At 33.9% G+C, this 16,820-nt stretch overlaps 1 protein-coding gene across 1 annotated transcript; it reads left to right on the plus strand.

Annotated features, from left to right (window-relative positions):
- Nucleotides 1-1,216: 1,216 nt before the first annotated feature.
- On the plus strand, nucleotides 1,217-16,252 carry LOC125677479 (nuclear receptor subfamily 2 group E member 1-like). The gene is made up of 8 exons (XM_056157734.1): nucleotides 1,217-1,417; nucleotides 7,234-7,315; nucleotides 7,595-7,613; nucleotides 9,417-9,552; nucleotides 10,389-10,633; nucleotides 12,467-12,704; nucleotides 14,033-14,185; nucleotides 14,832-16,252. The coding sequence occupies exons 1-8, from the start codon at nucleotides 1,393-1,395 to the stop codon at nucleotides 15,098-15,100; spliced, it is 1,167 nt and encodes a 388-aa protein (XP_056013709.1). The 5' UTR covers nucleotides 1,217-1,392; the 3' UTR covers nucleotides 15,101-16,252.
- Nucleotides 16,253-16,820: the final 568 nt, after the last annotated feature.

The following is a 16,820-nucleotide window of genomic DNA, read 5'->3' on the forward strand; positions in this document are numbered from 1 at the left end:
GCAAAAGAAAACATGTGATCTACCCTCTGATCAAAATCTCCAATCAACCTTGATCGGATAAACATACTTTGGGGTAGTCTATTATTATACAATTTGATGTATAATTCACGCTTGTTAGTAGGAAAATATTAAAACATTTTTTATGTAAATATACTTGCACTTAAACTTACACGCTTGTTACTAGAAAAGTATTACACCATTTCTTTGTAAATATACTTAAATACTTTTAAGCTTAAACTTATGCCAAAGTTAATGTTAACATTCTTTTGAATTAAAGTGCATTTATCTAATTTTTTGGAGAAGTTTTTTTTTTTCTTCTTCATACAAAAATACATCTCACAAGTGTGGCCGATCAACAGGGGATGTTTACTCCTCCTAGACACCTGCTCCCACCTCTGCTGTGTACAGGGGGTAGTGTTTGACATACTCTTAATTTTGTATTCTTTATGGGATTTGATATTGATCAATGTTCGTTATTTTCACTTTTCATTAACAAGCATTAAAGTGAAGAGAGAAAAAAAATCAGAAAAATGTGTATAAATTACGAAGCCTTTCTGAACAGATGTAGCAGAATTCAGGATTTTACACATACAAATCCACACGTCCGCGTCATAACGTAAGCCATTTACCACCCAATTTATTGATTTTATAAATCATAGATCAAACTAAAAAGTGCTTTTTTTATGAAGTAGTATTTGATATTCCTTTTGAATGACTTGTTGATCAGATTTGTAAGTTTTGACTTGCACCGACTCCTTGGGGAGAGATGCTACGTGGAAATGAAGTATCAGACCAGCTAGGTGTGCCCAGAAATTATTTATACTCCCCGGTATTAGTAAATGTTCGTATACGATATCAATGACATGATACAACATTTCCAAGATACGGGATTTCTACATAAGTTGTTTGAAACAGATCAAGTGATTCCGAGTTGATTTATATTTTAAACCCTTTAAGGCGCACTTGATCCCAATGTTATCAGCACGCTGTCTTTTACAACATTTTATGTGAATTAATACTTTGATTTGAAAGTTTAAACTTCAAGCCCGTTATACACCGATACTCTCCCACATGGAAAATACTTCACGATTCTCTTCGGTGGTTGCGCTGCTCCGTCACTGACCAGCGAAGTTTTGTCATAACACTTGCAATCAATACATTCTAGAGAGCTCAGTGCAATTTTATTTAAATTAATCGGGTTTAAAATGATCAAGATATGAAAGGTCCTCCCTTGTCATTGGACAACAGCGCATATTCCCAGTTGATAGCAGGGCCGTCTAATTCTGTTATTTAACGTAGTTAACTATCATTGCTGATCTTCATGCATGGCAAGGGGTCTCTTCACCACCTGTTGATTACGTATTCAGACTTCTGATTTTTAACATCTTAACAATGAACAAATGTCAGGCGACACCTAGTAAGTTTTGTAATTTTTTATTTCTTTTATTCTCCAAAGATCACTGTTCTTAATTAATTAATTGATATTTATTGCTTTAATGTTGTTGTTTTTTTAATTCTGTGTTATTCATATTAATTGTTAAGCTTACTTTTTCCTCAAACTGAATAGAAGTAATTTGACAATGCATACAACGTTTCAATATGGAATATATTTCTACAAAGAATAGCAAATAAATCATGCATACATACTCATAGAATACTCTACCAAAGACGAATACTGTAAAATGTATATATGATTAAATTATAACATGATAATCAAGTGTGATAGCATTTGAATATCAAATAAAGTATTGTACCGAATTTGAAATTCAGCTAAGGTTTGTTTTTATCCATTATTCAGATTTGAAATTAATCATGTTAATTGCATCATCATCTGTAAACCATTTACATTTTTTGACACATGAAGCACCCCTACATGATTTGTATATATGTGAGAACCTTGTTATTTAGTCAAGTTGCTTTTTTTCTTAACTTGAAAAGAAAATTCATATTGTGAACAACTTTGCAATATGTTATATACTTGTATTTCAACACATGACAGAAATGATATAATTGTGCGTGGATATTTTACCAAAGATGATTCGCGGGTACCAAGAGCAACACAGTGATGATTAACTTATATCATCCAATATAAAAGTGTCACTTCATTAGAATATCAAACAAAGTATTATATTGAATGTCAAAATCAGATCAAATAGTTTTATCGATATCTTTTTTTTTTATCCTTAAATATATTATCCTAACTATATTTTCTTTATCAAAAGTCGACATCATTTGGTGTCAAGGTAAAAAATTTAGGGAAAAAAAATCAAAGTTTTAAAAATTGCAATGCATGTATGTTTCTTGTATATCACAACACTGACAAAAATGAAATATTCATCATAAATTTTACCAGCTAGAAATATTATGAATAGTTAAAATCGAATTGCAGATTTCGATAGAAATTGTAAGATAATTTTGAAAAGAATAAACATGTATATATAGTATTGAAATTAAATTTCCGACTTCTTTATCAATACGTTTTACAATATTGATATCTTTTGTCAGTTTATTTATCCTCAGTAAAAAAAAATTAAAATTAAAACTAATTTTAACAAGTTTTCACGGTGTAATGAGGAGTGGGTTTTTTTTTTTTTTAGTTGGAATGAATTACTCCTAGCACAGAAAAGCATAGACTAAAAATGAACATTATCATTGTGACACCAGTATATCTTCATATCATTAGAGAGAAAAAGATTTTAAAAAGATAGGCATCTATATTTTGTTTTTCAAGAGTCATGCAATGAATCTATGAACGAAAGGGAACATCAAAGCTAATAACGCCTTCCATTTGCACATGCATGCTTTGGTATATATTGGACATTTGCTGACTACTTGTGGGTAACCTTATATCGCAGTGAGAGCTTATAGGAACAGCTTTAAACACACCATCAATAAAGTAGGACCACCCAACAATTCCCTTTATGGAGTTGTCACTGAAATGTGGCCTTATACATATAGTATATGATACATTGGATATCATATGATTGCCTGTAACAACAAAATATGACGTACCTGTTGTAAGGTCAATATACAGGGAACGATAATGTATTATCGAATGAGCAAATGTGTTTTGTATTTCTATACGACTAATACATGACAATTGCATTTATCGTTGATAAGGAATGACAATATTGAATGAGATATAGAAATATAAAAAAAAAGTACATTATCAAGACATTCAGCATGTGTAAATTATACCGGCATATGTAAATTTTACGTATCGATTACAAAAATCAATTATTATTATAGTTATCGATTATCATAGTTATCGATTGAAATTCAATCTAAAAATAAAGGATATTAAAAAAAAAAATTAAATTCCCAAAGAATTGTAAGAAATTGAAATGGGTTGTATAAATGTTGAACTATCTTTCGTTTTCATTTTGATAAATGTTCAATGATAAGTGCGAACAAACTCAATAACTTAATATGAACACATGGCACTAGAAAGTAACTTAAATGTGGCATCAAACACTCTCTCTCTCTCTCTTTCGAAGAAGAAAAACTTTTCCTGACAGGTGCCCTCTACAGACAAACAGGAAAACATTTATTAGCAGTGCGAATTGTCGACTGATCACGGTCATTCGTCATTAAAGGAGAGTGTAGCATTGATAAATTGTACAGCAAATATTGTTTTTATCCTCAATTTGGCTTTTTAATGCCGTCTCGCTTTATCAGTTGCTATCTGGTCCGCGTTCCTTTCTTTTGATGAAAAGTCTAAAAAGAAATAAATAGGCGAGTATTAAGCTCAATAATATTACTTTATTTTTATTTCATTCAACAAGGTGTCTTAAGGTGACGACAACTTCATTTTGAAAACTTTCATATTCGTTTGACAAGATTGTAACTGTGTAAATTACGAAAGTCAAAATCGTGTTTAACTGGACGCAAAAGTTCATTTTCATTTAATAAAATTCAAACGGAAGGCGGAAAAGTAATTTTAAATGTTAATAAGATTGAAATGTAAACTTTTACCGTGCATACTCGTCGACACAGAGCACACAAGTAGGTAATATATATTGCAACTGTTGTCAAAGAAAGCGTTCCGAAATCGAATTTTATTGAGAAATCGTCTTATCGTAAACTTTAATTTAAAAGAGTACTTGGATTGCAATGGATTCGTAACCAAGGTTAAATAAAGATAAATGTCACTCGTCCTACTCCATCTGAATTGTGGCTTTTCATATTGAAATACTACGTCGACAATACGCTTACAAATTGCATAATCCAATATGTTAAATGGAAAACGTATATTTTATTAAGTTTTAAAACAGATACCCGGGATTGCAGTACAATTCGATGTTGGTTCATCTGATCAAATATTTGTTTCGACCCCCGGGAACACATTTATATTCAGAAGCCATGTTTTATGAACGCTACAAATGAAAGAAGAAACGAAAGTCGCAAAGGTTATCATGTTTATAGTTCTCGCTCAAGTCGCAGAAACCATTTGAAAACAATTACACGAAATATGCAGTGTAATTTACATCAAACGCATAATCAGCCATGCTACGTCTTCGACGCGACGAGTACGGTGTGTAGCATCTTATGTGTTGACTTCTGCTCTTATAAAACAGAGATTTAAGCGCCTCCATATTTTACACGAAGTTTATCACACACTTACAATTTTACTTCAATATTAGCTTCACGATTAATCATCATACATATTTTGTAACAAAAATATCAGAGAGAAGCCGTTCATGGCATACATCTTTCTTTCTTTTTTTTTTAATAAAAAGTTTTGAAAAGAAATACACAATGGTCTTAATATTCTATTTTTTTTTTTTTACAAAACCATCAGCAGGCATCAAGAAAGAATATTTTGAAACATAGAAATAATTTACTTTACATTTGAAATCTTTATCACAAATCCATTTGTCATACAATTGCTCCCTGTGGATAATATAAATATTTAACCAATGCACTGTAAAACGAAACATTGTTGATGTGCTAAAAATGACCATTACTTTTCAGCCGAGAATTTTTTGACAATGTGCCACACAAGAGAGTTTGATTGCTAACCAGGCCAAACCCAGGACAACTTTCTCCTCAGACTTAGACATTATACAGTCATATTTGTGTAATGGATTGCCTTTTTGCAAAGAATGTGACAAAAATATTCCACAGTTGTATGACAAAAATTAGTGTCCGTTGCTTTATGTCAATAACTTCGGCCCAACGGGACTTGCTTAAAAAGGAGCTTTTAAAGTCTGCAAACTCAATATAAAGGAGAATTCAATTATGTTTTGTGGTCAGACATAATTATATAATGAAATCATATATTTTTCTTGACAAGAAGTAATATGTCAATGCTAATTTTAACGTTTGAACTGGGTTTACAAAAATAATGTGAAAATACGAAATAAAAACACCGTCTACCGCAATAGAAAGCTGTTTATGATGTGAATAAGAGTGACCTTTTGACTGTTTGAATTTTCATTTACCTGTCTTTTATAAAATGAATATTACTTTTTAATTCTAAATGGTGTTATATTCCTTTTACTTTTAAAGATAGTTTTCAATGACTAATCTTCTGTGAAATCATTCTTAATATAACCTGAGAAAAACAAATATGCCACTAATTCAAGATAATAACATGCTGCTAGTCTGAAATGCATACAACTTAAACTTGCAGTTTAAATATATAAGTCAAACAAAATGAGAAAATTAAAGGAAAATAAAATGCACTGTTAAGTTGATATAAAGGATTATTTATCGGAGTTACAACTGTTTCTTTTGAAAACTAGATCTTGGAGGGGGTTAATACCATGCAACCGCTACCAGCTCTGATTTTACACCTATTTTTCTAAAGAAATATGGATTGTCAGAGAGATCTTTAAAAAGACAAATGGCATATTTTGACTGTTCCTGCCAATGAATTTCATCGGGCTAGGACCAACTGCAATACGTGATCTCGATCTTCAGAAAGTCAATATTCCATCACTACACAATAAAAAGAGCACTCAAGAAACTCTCTCTCTCTCTCAAACTCTCTCTCTCTCTCAAACTCTCTCTCTCTCTCTCTCTCTCTCTCTCTCTCTCTCTCTCAAACTCTCTCTCTCAAACTCTCTCTCTCTGACTTCTAAACAATTCATTAAAGTTTGAGATTTTTTTTTATCATGCTACTTGAAATTTCTGTTTAATAAGGAACCTACCTATCATAAAGACATTTATCTCGGACCAGAATATTGCTCTTGCACACACGTTTTGTAATATTTTCCTTTTTCAAAATCAGAATAGAGTTCCTAGTTTTTAATCATGTATTTTGACGTAATGCATAACATTTCTTGTCAGTATGTCCTTTATTAAATTTGAAAATTTCTTATCATTTGTTAATAACTGGTAACATTTTGTGAGTAGGATTATTAGCGTTAAGGTCTTTACTTATATCAAACAAAGCAACTGGGATATTAGCAAGTTTTAGATATGTGTTGGGCGGAAGCTTCCAAAACGTTTCAAAATTAAGGATGTATGTTACACCAGAGAAATTTGATGTAGATGAAAAGTGGAGGATACTTACTTACTTATCCTCTTCATCCCCGGTGGGACATAAGGCACCAACAAGCTTTCTTCATTTGTCCCTGTCCTTTGCCAAGTGCTGAGCCTGCCCCCAGGTGCACCCTTCCTCTTGAAGTTCCGCTTGGATGGTTCTCCTCCAGGTGGTTCGAGGTCTTCCTGGCTTTCGTTTCCCTGGTGGTGTCCAGTGCAAGGCAGTTTTTGGAATCTTCTCACTGGCAAAGTGGAGGATATGTACAACAATATTTTGTAGTTGAAAATTTTCAAATTTACTTTATTTTGTAAAAAAAACAAAACAAATACAGCTTTAGTAGAAGGTAATCTGAAAAAAATGTGAAACCCCTGCTGGACTCGAACCTGTGACCTACAGTTCAGCAGTCGGTATTCTTTTTTTCTCTCTCTCTCTCTGTTATTTGCAGTCGGTATTTTAACCTACTGATCTACTCAGCTAGGTTTTTAAATGGAAAAGGAAAAGTCAAATATTGCTGATATCGATTTTTTCATCCATGTTTTTAAAGGAAGTCAGCCATTATGACGATGTAGAGTACTACCTTAAACAGACAAATGTAAGACTGTTGATAGAAATGTCCTCAGCGTCCACTTTAATGTTCACATAATCATCTCTTGAAATCTCCTTCATTTTGAAAATGGATAATCGCCTCTTGGAAAGGGACGGGGTGTGTTAGGTTGTATTCTGATCCACTACTTTGATTTCAGGTCGTATCCTTACTGACGTTCCGTGTAGAGTGTGTCAGGACCATTCGTCTGGTAAACACTACGGCATATACGCCTGTGACGGGTACGTTAAGTATACTTTTAGTTAAGAATGACGTCATACAGACCTTACGTTACGCGGCAGTGTCAAAACTACAAATCATGAAAGAATCAAATCTGAGATCAAAGCAAAATTGTATTGTAGAATTCCCTAACTACATCCATGTAAATGTTTATAGAATAACATTAAAATTACATACAAGTTTAATCACGGTTAAAATTTATAAAAAGTAACTGAAAACAAATTTTAAAAAATATAATGTATATGATTTAAGGCAATCATTGTTTTCTTTCTCTTTTTCAGCTGTGCTGGATTTTTTAAGGTAAGAATTATTTGTTGACCATTGTTTTCATCTTTGATTCATGCAGCAGTATTTCTGTTTTAGCTCACCTGAGCTGAAAGTTCAAGCGAGCTTTTCTGATCGCCTGTTGTACCGTCGTCTGTCCGTCCGTCTGTAAACTTTTTAAGGATTCGACTTCTCCAGGGCTACTGGTCAAATTCAACCACACTTGGCCAAAAGCATCCTTGGGTGAAGGGCTTTCAAGTTTGTTAAAATGAAGGGCCGTTGCCCCCTTCAAAGGGGAGATAATCACAAAAATGCAAAAATAGGGTGGAGTCATTTAAAAACATTCTTCTCAAGAACCACTTAGTCAGAAGAATAGACAATTACATGAAAGCTTCCTGACATAGTGCAAATTGCAACTTGTTAAAATCATGACCCCCGGAATTAGGATGGGGCCACAATAGGGGATCAAAGTTAAACATAACAATATATAGGGAAAATCTTTTAAAATATTCTTCTCAAAATCGACTAGGCCAGGAAAGTTGAAATTTACATGACAGCTCCCTGACATAGTGTAGATTAAAGTTTGTAAAAATCATGGCCCCCGGGGGTAGGATGGGGCCACAAGGGGGATCAAAGTTTTACATACAAATATATAGAGAAAATCTTTAAAAATCTTCTCAAAATCTACTAGGCCAGGAAAGTAGAAATTTATATGAAAGCTTCCTGACATAGTGCAGATCCAAGTTTGTTAAAATTATGGCAACTAGGGGTAGGATGGGGCCCAAAATAGGGATCAAAGTTTTACATACAAGTATATTGAGAAAATCTTTTCAAGAACCATTGGGCCAAAGATGTCTACATTTACATGAAAGGTTCCCGACATAGTGCAGATTTATGTCTGTAAAAACCATGGCCCCTGGCTGGTAAGTTGAGGCCACAATAGGGATCAAAGTTTTACATACAAATATATAGGAGAATTATTTAAATATGATCCAAGGTGACTTAGGTGAGCAATGTAGCCCATGGGCCTCTTGTTAAATAATACGTTTGAATGTGAACGCATCTTTTTCATAGATACACATTAACAAAATTTAAAGGGACTGGTTCACGTTTTATTGGGTTTCATTATCATTATTGGTTTATATATATATATATATATATATATATATATATATATATAGAATATGTTAATTCTAAACATATACCTCCTTTAAAGTTAACAACCAAAAATGCAAGGATAAGAGAAATGTTTTAAAGCATCCTAAGACACAAATTCAATTTTTAAATGACACATTTTACCTAAAGAATACTTGAAATATGATATAAATGTAGTACTTGTATATCAAAAAAGGATATTGATCATTCAAAGTGAGAAACAAACTTTTTGGGGGGAATCGTGAATTAATCCCCTAGCTTTAACAACACTTGCTAAAAATGATGAAAAGGAAAACTAAATTTCCGTTTTTATAAGTAAAATGAATTTACCATTTGGAATGTAATCTATTCGCATGGTTTCTCAATGAAGTCCAACACAGCGGGGAAAATATGTATAGAGTTAATTCGAGAGTGGTAATATATTTCAACATCCCTTAGTTTGGGGAATTTCGTATTTGTAATTTTAAATCGAACTAAGCCCTCCAAAATATATAGATCAACTTATGCATACATTTTTTGCATCAAGCGTTTTTACGTTCTACGAGGCCAATGCATTTTCCGGCATTTTCAATATCGAAAGTTTCATCCGTTTATTTCAAAACAAGAGCATTTGTTATCATGTTCAACCTTATTAAAATGGTTTGGTTTTCTTCTTCACAATATAATGGTATAATATAATTACAGAGATCTATCAGAAGAAATAGACAATATGTGTGTAAATCAAGGAATCCCAATAAATGTCCTGTGGACAAGACGCACAGAAATCAGTGCAGAGCCTGCCGCCTTAACAAGTGCGTGAAAGCAGGAATGAACAGAGATGGTACGTTTTGTAAAACATTCATATTTAAGAAAGCTAACTGGTGATCTGTTCATACGGGCTTGTTTGGTCTAGGACACTTTGTAAAACACTTGAAAGTGCAACATGTTGTACATCGTATCGTTTTCATTGTATATACTGCTTCATGTATTTTGTTATTTCACATATAAGAGGCATATTATCTGTTAGATAATTTGTTGCTTTTTCAACACTCGTTGAATATAAGTGCTTTATTTGTTGCTCACAAATAAACAACGACTAAGGAAGAAATTAAAGTAATTAATAGCAGGTAACTCGAGCTTCCATTATAATGATGAAAATAACGAACAGTTATCAATTTCTGTTATTTGATATTTGTTGTAGAAATACAAAATAACTATATTTATTATATTTTCTCTATTTATTATATGAATTTGACCCCAAACAATATATGTACAAATGAAGATAACAAACACTAATTCATTTCTTATAATTTTAATTTTTCTAATCTATTTATTTTAAACGTCTAAAATCATTTACATGTATATCCACACCAAAATAAGAAATTTAATGTAAAGAGAAGAAATATTTTCAAAACACCATGAGTCTATAATGTAAAAATATCATAGACCTACGAGTGTAATATGGTGCCATTGATATAAATCATTTTGGTTAATAGTATTTAGGCCAATCAAATTTAAACTTGTTAATCTTATTTCTGTTTGCAAAATTCAATTCAATGATCGAAAATTTGAGCATTCAGAGCAGTGGAGTTTTTTCCTGAAAAATTAATACTTTAACAGACTGGTGATTTTTTAGTTGGGTGCTTTTATACTGTTTGTCTTTATATATCTTTATAGCTGTTCAACATGAGCGGGGACCTAGGACGTCCACATTGCGCAGACAAGTCGCCATGTACCTTCGGGAATCCTCAGACTACACAACCTTGTTGTCCGGAACCCCTCTACCTTCTCCATATTTTGCCACTTCCTTCTATAGTGTAAACCCACCAGGGATGTGTGAATCGGTGATGATGTCCGGTGCTACCTCCTCACCCTCTACCCCAGCAACATCGTCATCTGTCCTCGTACATCCCACACCAAGGGTAAGACATCGTCATTAGTCATTGTACATCCCACATCTAGGATAAATCATCGTCATCTGTCATTGTACATCCCACACCCAGGGTAAACCATCGTCATATGTCATTGTACACCCCACATCTAGGATAAATCATCGTCATCTGTCATTGTACATCCCACACCCAGGGTAAATCATCGTCATCTGTCATTGTACATTCCACACTTAGGATAAATCATCGTCATCAGTCATCGTACATTCCATAACTAAGGTGAATCATCTACATCAGTTGGTGTACAAACCTAAGGTACGACTTTATCTTTAACCAAACACTGCTTAGATGTTATCGTAAGTTATCGTACATCCCCAAAATTCATCAGTTATTTTGCATGTATGTACATGTACCACACTTCGTGGAAATCGTCTTCAACAGGTGTCGTACAGCCCACACCTATGTCAAAGCGAATTCCTCAATTATTGCACATATTATTAGGGGAGAGAGTTTGAAATACACTGCAATAAATCCGAAACATTGTGTAGTGACTTCAGAACAGATTTGAGTTTTATCCGTCTAGGGCCGAATGTAATACGAGATCTCGATTTTCAGAAAATCGTGTTATTCACCTCACAATACAAAAGATATTTATGATGAAGAGACACTCACTGTCTCCACGCTCAGACTGAAACACAACTTTATCTCAAGGCATAAAGGCTCTACAAAATAATTTTGGGCAAGGGGCGGATCCAGAAATTGCGGTTACGGGGGGGGGGGGCACTTTATGAGGCAGTGGGCCCAGCCCTGGTGGGGGTCCAGGGGGCGAAGCCCCGGAAGCTCCTGGATTTTACAGATTTGATGGGGCTTGAAATATTTCTCTTATTAGTCATTTGTACTATTTTCTATCATTTTGATAAGGAGAAATTAATAAAATTACCCAAATTTTAAGGGTTTTTTTGGAAAAAATTAAGTTCTCCCAATAAAGCAATTCAAGAAATCAAAAGATTGTCACTTATTTCTCCGGGAGTGGAAGAAATTATTGCTTCTTTTATCGTTTAGTACATTTTCCGAAACAAGATACGCGATTTACCTTAAATTTGAAAATTTTAGGGGGGCGCGCGCCGGCTACGCCCTCTGTTGGGGTCCATGGATCAGGAAAATAAAATGATTACAAAAGAAAAACAGCATTCTACATTTTGTTTATGAATGAATGTGACATGTCAATATGGGACGCTTACTCACCTTTAGCACTTAATCCCACCTCTGGTATGACCAGACCGTGTTTACACTTCTTTTAATTTTGTATAATTCTTTACAGGATTTATGACATTGATCACTGTTCGTTATCTTCACCTCTTCATTGATCACTGTTCGTTATCTTCACCTTTCATTGATCACTGTTCGTTATCTTCACCTCTTCATTGATCACTGTTCGTTATCTTCACCTCTTCATTGATCACTGTTCGTTATCTTCACCTCTTCATTGATCACTGTTCGTTTTCTTCACCTCTTCATTGATCACTGTTCGTTATCTTCACCTCTTCATTGATCACTGTTCGTTTTCTTCACCTCTTCATTGATCACTGTTCGTTATCTTCACCTCTTCATTGATCACTGTTCGTTTTCTTCACCTCTTCATTGATCACTGTTCGTTATCTTCACCTCTTCATTGATCACTGTTCGTTATCTTCACCTCTTCATTGATCACTATTCATTATCTTCACCTCTTCATTGATCACTGTTCGTTATCTTCACCTCTTCATTGATCACTGTTCGTTATCCCACTTCTTCATACCATCTTATTTTAATTCGGTTTTCTCCTGACGCTCAATCCTGAGTCTTTATTTCATTCATGAATTCCAGTACCCACCTGACCTCAGCGGTTTCACCTTCCCAACAAACTCGGCCGACTCCGTCTGTGAGACCGCGGCAAGGATCTTGTTCATGACTATCAAATGGACCAAGAGTATTCCAGCTTTTGTAGGACTCCCACATCGGGATCAATTGCTTCTTCTGGAGGAGAGCTGGAGGGATTTGTTTATTCTCAGTCTCGCACAATTTCGCCTGCCTATTCAACCACACCTCCTTATCACAGCTTCTGGTGAGTGTTCAGTTCATAGACGTCCACCACGTGACGTGTTGTTATTTAGAACAAAAAAGGACAATTTGTAAATTACTTTATTTGCTATATTTGATACGCAAAACCATGTTCTGCGAATGGTGATGTTTATTTTTTAAAATAGAACCAGGTTACTTACAAATAAGTTGATGTCGCAGGCGTTCCATCAACCTAATTTAAAGTCTGCATTTCGCAAATGCTATGGTTGTTATGACGATCCAATTCACAAATACAAACTATCACTGTGTCGAAAGCTGTCTGACGCATTTCATACCAACTGTTAGGTCGTTCTTCACAAACTGATTTAGACTATGGATTACCCCGTTTACCCTGTAAAGACATAGGGTAAATGGCGGTTGTGACCGGTCGACAGAGGATGTTTTCTCCTCCTAGGAACCTGAAACCCACCTCTGGTATATCCAGGAGTCCATGTATGCCCTACTCTTGATTTTGTATTCTCTATATTTAGAAGTGATCATTGTTAATAATTTTCACTTGTTCATTCACACAACAAAATATGTTGAACAACATCCTTATATTCTTTGATTTCTCTGAAATACAATACCTTTCATGTCATCTCAACATAAGTTCTTTAAGATTATGGTTTGCAATTCTGATTTTTAGAAATTTCGAAAATGACGACTCTATATTTCGAATAAACAACAAGAATCACAGTTGGTGACAGAAACTATTAAACTAATTTACAACATTTATAGATATCAAACCTGAATTCTCCTAATCTGATCGTAGCGTAAACATAAGACGTACATGGTATGCTTTTTGAAGCCAGTGATATTGGGCCATTTGTGTAGTTTGTATTTTTCTGCATATATTTTGTACATCTGTAATTTTAGTGGGTCAGCATATTGAAATACCATTTTGCAATGTGTGATTAGCTATTAGTCTCATCCCCTGTCAGGGAGTATATATTTTTCATCATTTTCAATAAATGACATTTTTCATCTCTACATTGGTGTTCAATTAATTGCAAAAACAAAGCTGCGGTGGGATTGTGTCGCATGATGAAACATGTAGAGAGAGAGAGAGAGAGAGAGAGAGAGAGAGAGAGAGAGAGAGAGATTATTCTATTTGTGTAGTCGTAAATGACAATATATTTATATTCAGTTACTTAAACAACGAATTGACACAAAGAGGTTTGATTGGTTTAGGATTGTTTCTGTTAAATGTAGGGGGAATAATGCTTACCAACAAAGTGAATAATCAGAGACTGTGTTATTTTCAAATTCTTAGTTTTAGATCCTTAATGATGTGTATAAATTTGATTTGAATAGATTATGATTCTGTTACAGGTGTGTCACCAAACAATAAGATGACACCAGAAAGAATGACTGCTTGTATGTTAGAAATCCGAGCGCTGCACGATGTCATCGATAAATTCAAACCACTAAATGTTGATCCAACGGAGTACACATGTTTAAAGGCAATAGTTATCTTCAAGACAGGTATGATCTTTGACACCTTAAAATGAAAAAGCGGAGATAACGAACATTAATCAATCTCATAATTCCTATAAAGAATACAAAATTAAGAGATGGGATCAGATGCCTTTGGGGTGTAATCTATAAAAACGGTGTAAGGGGAAACAGAATTTATTTTGTATCTGTCTAATATAATAGTCTGAGAATATGGAATAATTTCATTCTCTCTCTCTCTCTCTCTCTCTCTCTCTCTCTCTCTCTCTCTATCCTGAGAAAAAGATTCCTGTCACACCATACTATAACACATATAAACAGGAAAATGATCATACCCGAACAAGATACAGGTTTCATGACTGTTATGACCAGTCAACAAGGGATGCTTATTCCTCCTATGCACCTGATCCCACTTCTAGTATATCCAGGGGTCCTTGTTTGCCCTGCTCTCAATTTGGTATTATTGATAAGATTCACACTTATTGTTCTAACCATTATCTATATACTAGTTTAGACTTTGGATTACTTTGTTTACCGTATTTAGATTTTCATTGATCACTGTTTGTAATTTTCACGTTTTTCATAAAAAATTCCTTCAACATATGTCGTAGGGACGATACCTGTTCATACTGAAATAACATTTACCATAATGGTTATGTCAAACTTTTTTTTACAGCTTTAAGAAATCCCGTAAATGAATTGAAAACGCTACGAGACAGTCATGCAGTTGCCCTTCTACAAGATCAAGCACAGGTAACCCTCAGCAAATACATAGAAACGGCGTACCCGTCACAACCGTTCCGCTTCGGCAAACTTCTGCTGCTGTTGCCGCTGTTGCAGACGATATCATCTAAAGCCATTGAAGATATGTTTTTCAAAAAGACGATAGGACATGTGCCAATAGACAAATTGATAGTGGATATGTTCAAATCAGGAGATTTCTAAATATCTGAGAATTTTCACTGTTTTATCATCATTGAGATGAAAAACACCCTGTTTGTCCATCAGAGGGTGCGATTAACAAATGATTGTTGCTAATGGTTTGAATTTCGTTTGGCAAAAAGCAACATATTTGCGCCGCTTTTATAAACCATTCATAATTGAATTTGCGATTAGGATTTGAAACTAACATTTTCTCCAAAACAAAAAGAACACGGGAAGCCAGCACTAAGATAGCTTATAATCAACTAGAGTTATCAATAATATTCAATGGGGTTTCGTTCATAAAAGGTTGATATATGAATAGTGCATGTATTGATATTTTATTGTTGCTTTGCAAATATTTAGTTTAGGTGGGATATTCTTCATGTACATCTAATTTATAATTCTCCTCATAATTCGTGTAATCGGAATATTTTCATATTCATAAAATTTACATATCCTCATGGCATATTCGCTTGAGGAGATTGTTGAAGCCATTTTTGTTTCGTCTATGAGATGTTAGCATTGTGACATGTTTTATTTTGTGTGTTGACTTCACAATAAAAAGTTTAATTGAAGTCGAGTCGTCGTAACAAAAAAAAATGTTTTTCTACTGTTTCTGCGTATTAATCAGGTTGAACCTCGCTTGTTTGAACTTTGATCTATATCTGTGACATACACAGTTCAAAACAATAGGTATTTTCAGTGGCGGAACCGCCCCTGATTTTAGAATATAGTTTTGTATACATTGATACATAGTCTTTTTCAATCCTTGAATATACTTGCACAAAAAGTTCGAATCGTGTTGAATCAGTAAATATGCGGATAAGTTTGCCCTATATATTGGCATTCTTCAATATCTAGAGCATGACTTTAACTTTAAAAAAAAATAAACTTTGTAAAATCAAAAGGCGAATGGATCTTAGACTTATCTACCCGAGTTCGTTGAAAGTCGATTGATAATTAGGTAAACTATCATTATGGAGGAAACATTTTTTTTCAGTTTTGTAAAGAAATAAGAGTGAGGCTCTTTCTTTAAGGTTTGTAGCTTTTATTCTTTTCTCGTCAATATTTATAGATTTTTATATCTTGCATAAAAATATTATATATACATTGACATTTTGAAAGCCTATAGAATATCTAACAAGAGTCATTGAGTAAAGTTTGCTCACACATTGTAAACGCCGTTGTTCTTTTTACATTGCTTGTTTAAATGACATTGTTTTATAACACATCCCTATTATTACGCCTGTTTACCTTCCATTGACTGTCCGAATTTCCTCTATACTAATGTCGCTGATATGTTTTGGCAATCGATAACTCTTTTTGTCTCACGATTGATGTTTTTATGAAAGCAAATATCAGGGTAATGATTATTGCACAACGGTGTGAATCTCAACAAAAATTCAAATATGTGAAAGTTAAGTGCATGCACTGAAGTCAACTTTGAAAAAAGTAAAAGTTGGCAAGCATACTATTGTACTTCCATGCATTTGTTGTCACTGTGATAATCGATAATAAACCGTGTTACAGTATATAGCATTTGGAAATAATTGTACAATGTCCAATACTTACCTGCCTCCATTGCAAATTCCTTAATATCGCCAGGAATAGTTTCGTTGATTTCATGGTGTATTATGATATGTTGATTCAGACTCAAACGTGGTATATACGCACGTGTATCAGTATTCGATTGATGTCCCTTTTGTGACACGCATTTTTTTTTTTTTTTAGTTTTGTAATA

This window comes from Ostrea edulis, chromosome 3 (genome assembly GCF_947568905.1).
Source record: "Ostrea edulis chromosome 3, xbOstEdul1.1, whole genome shotgun sequence".
NCBI lineage: Eukaryota > Metazoa > Mollusca > Bivalvia > Ostreida > Ostreidae > Ostrea > Ostrea edulis.

What these genes read in the sequence shown, in the direction of transcription:
- LOC125677479 (XM_056157734.1), top strand. Translation starts at nt 1,393, where the DNA reads ATGAACAAATGTCAGGCGACACCTA. An exon ending in AGCAGGAATGAACAGAGATG is followed by an intron (nt 9,553 to 10,388) that starts GTACGTTTTGTA and finishes ATATCTTTATAG; the next exon opens with CTGTTCAACATGAGCGGGGA. An exon ending in CCTCCTTATCACAGCTTCTG is followed by an intron (nt 12,705 to 14,032) that starts GTGAGTGTTCAG and finishes ATTCTGTTACAG; the next exon opens with GTGTGTCACCAAACAATAAG.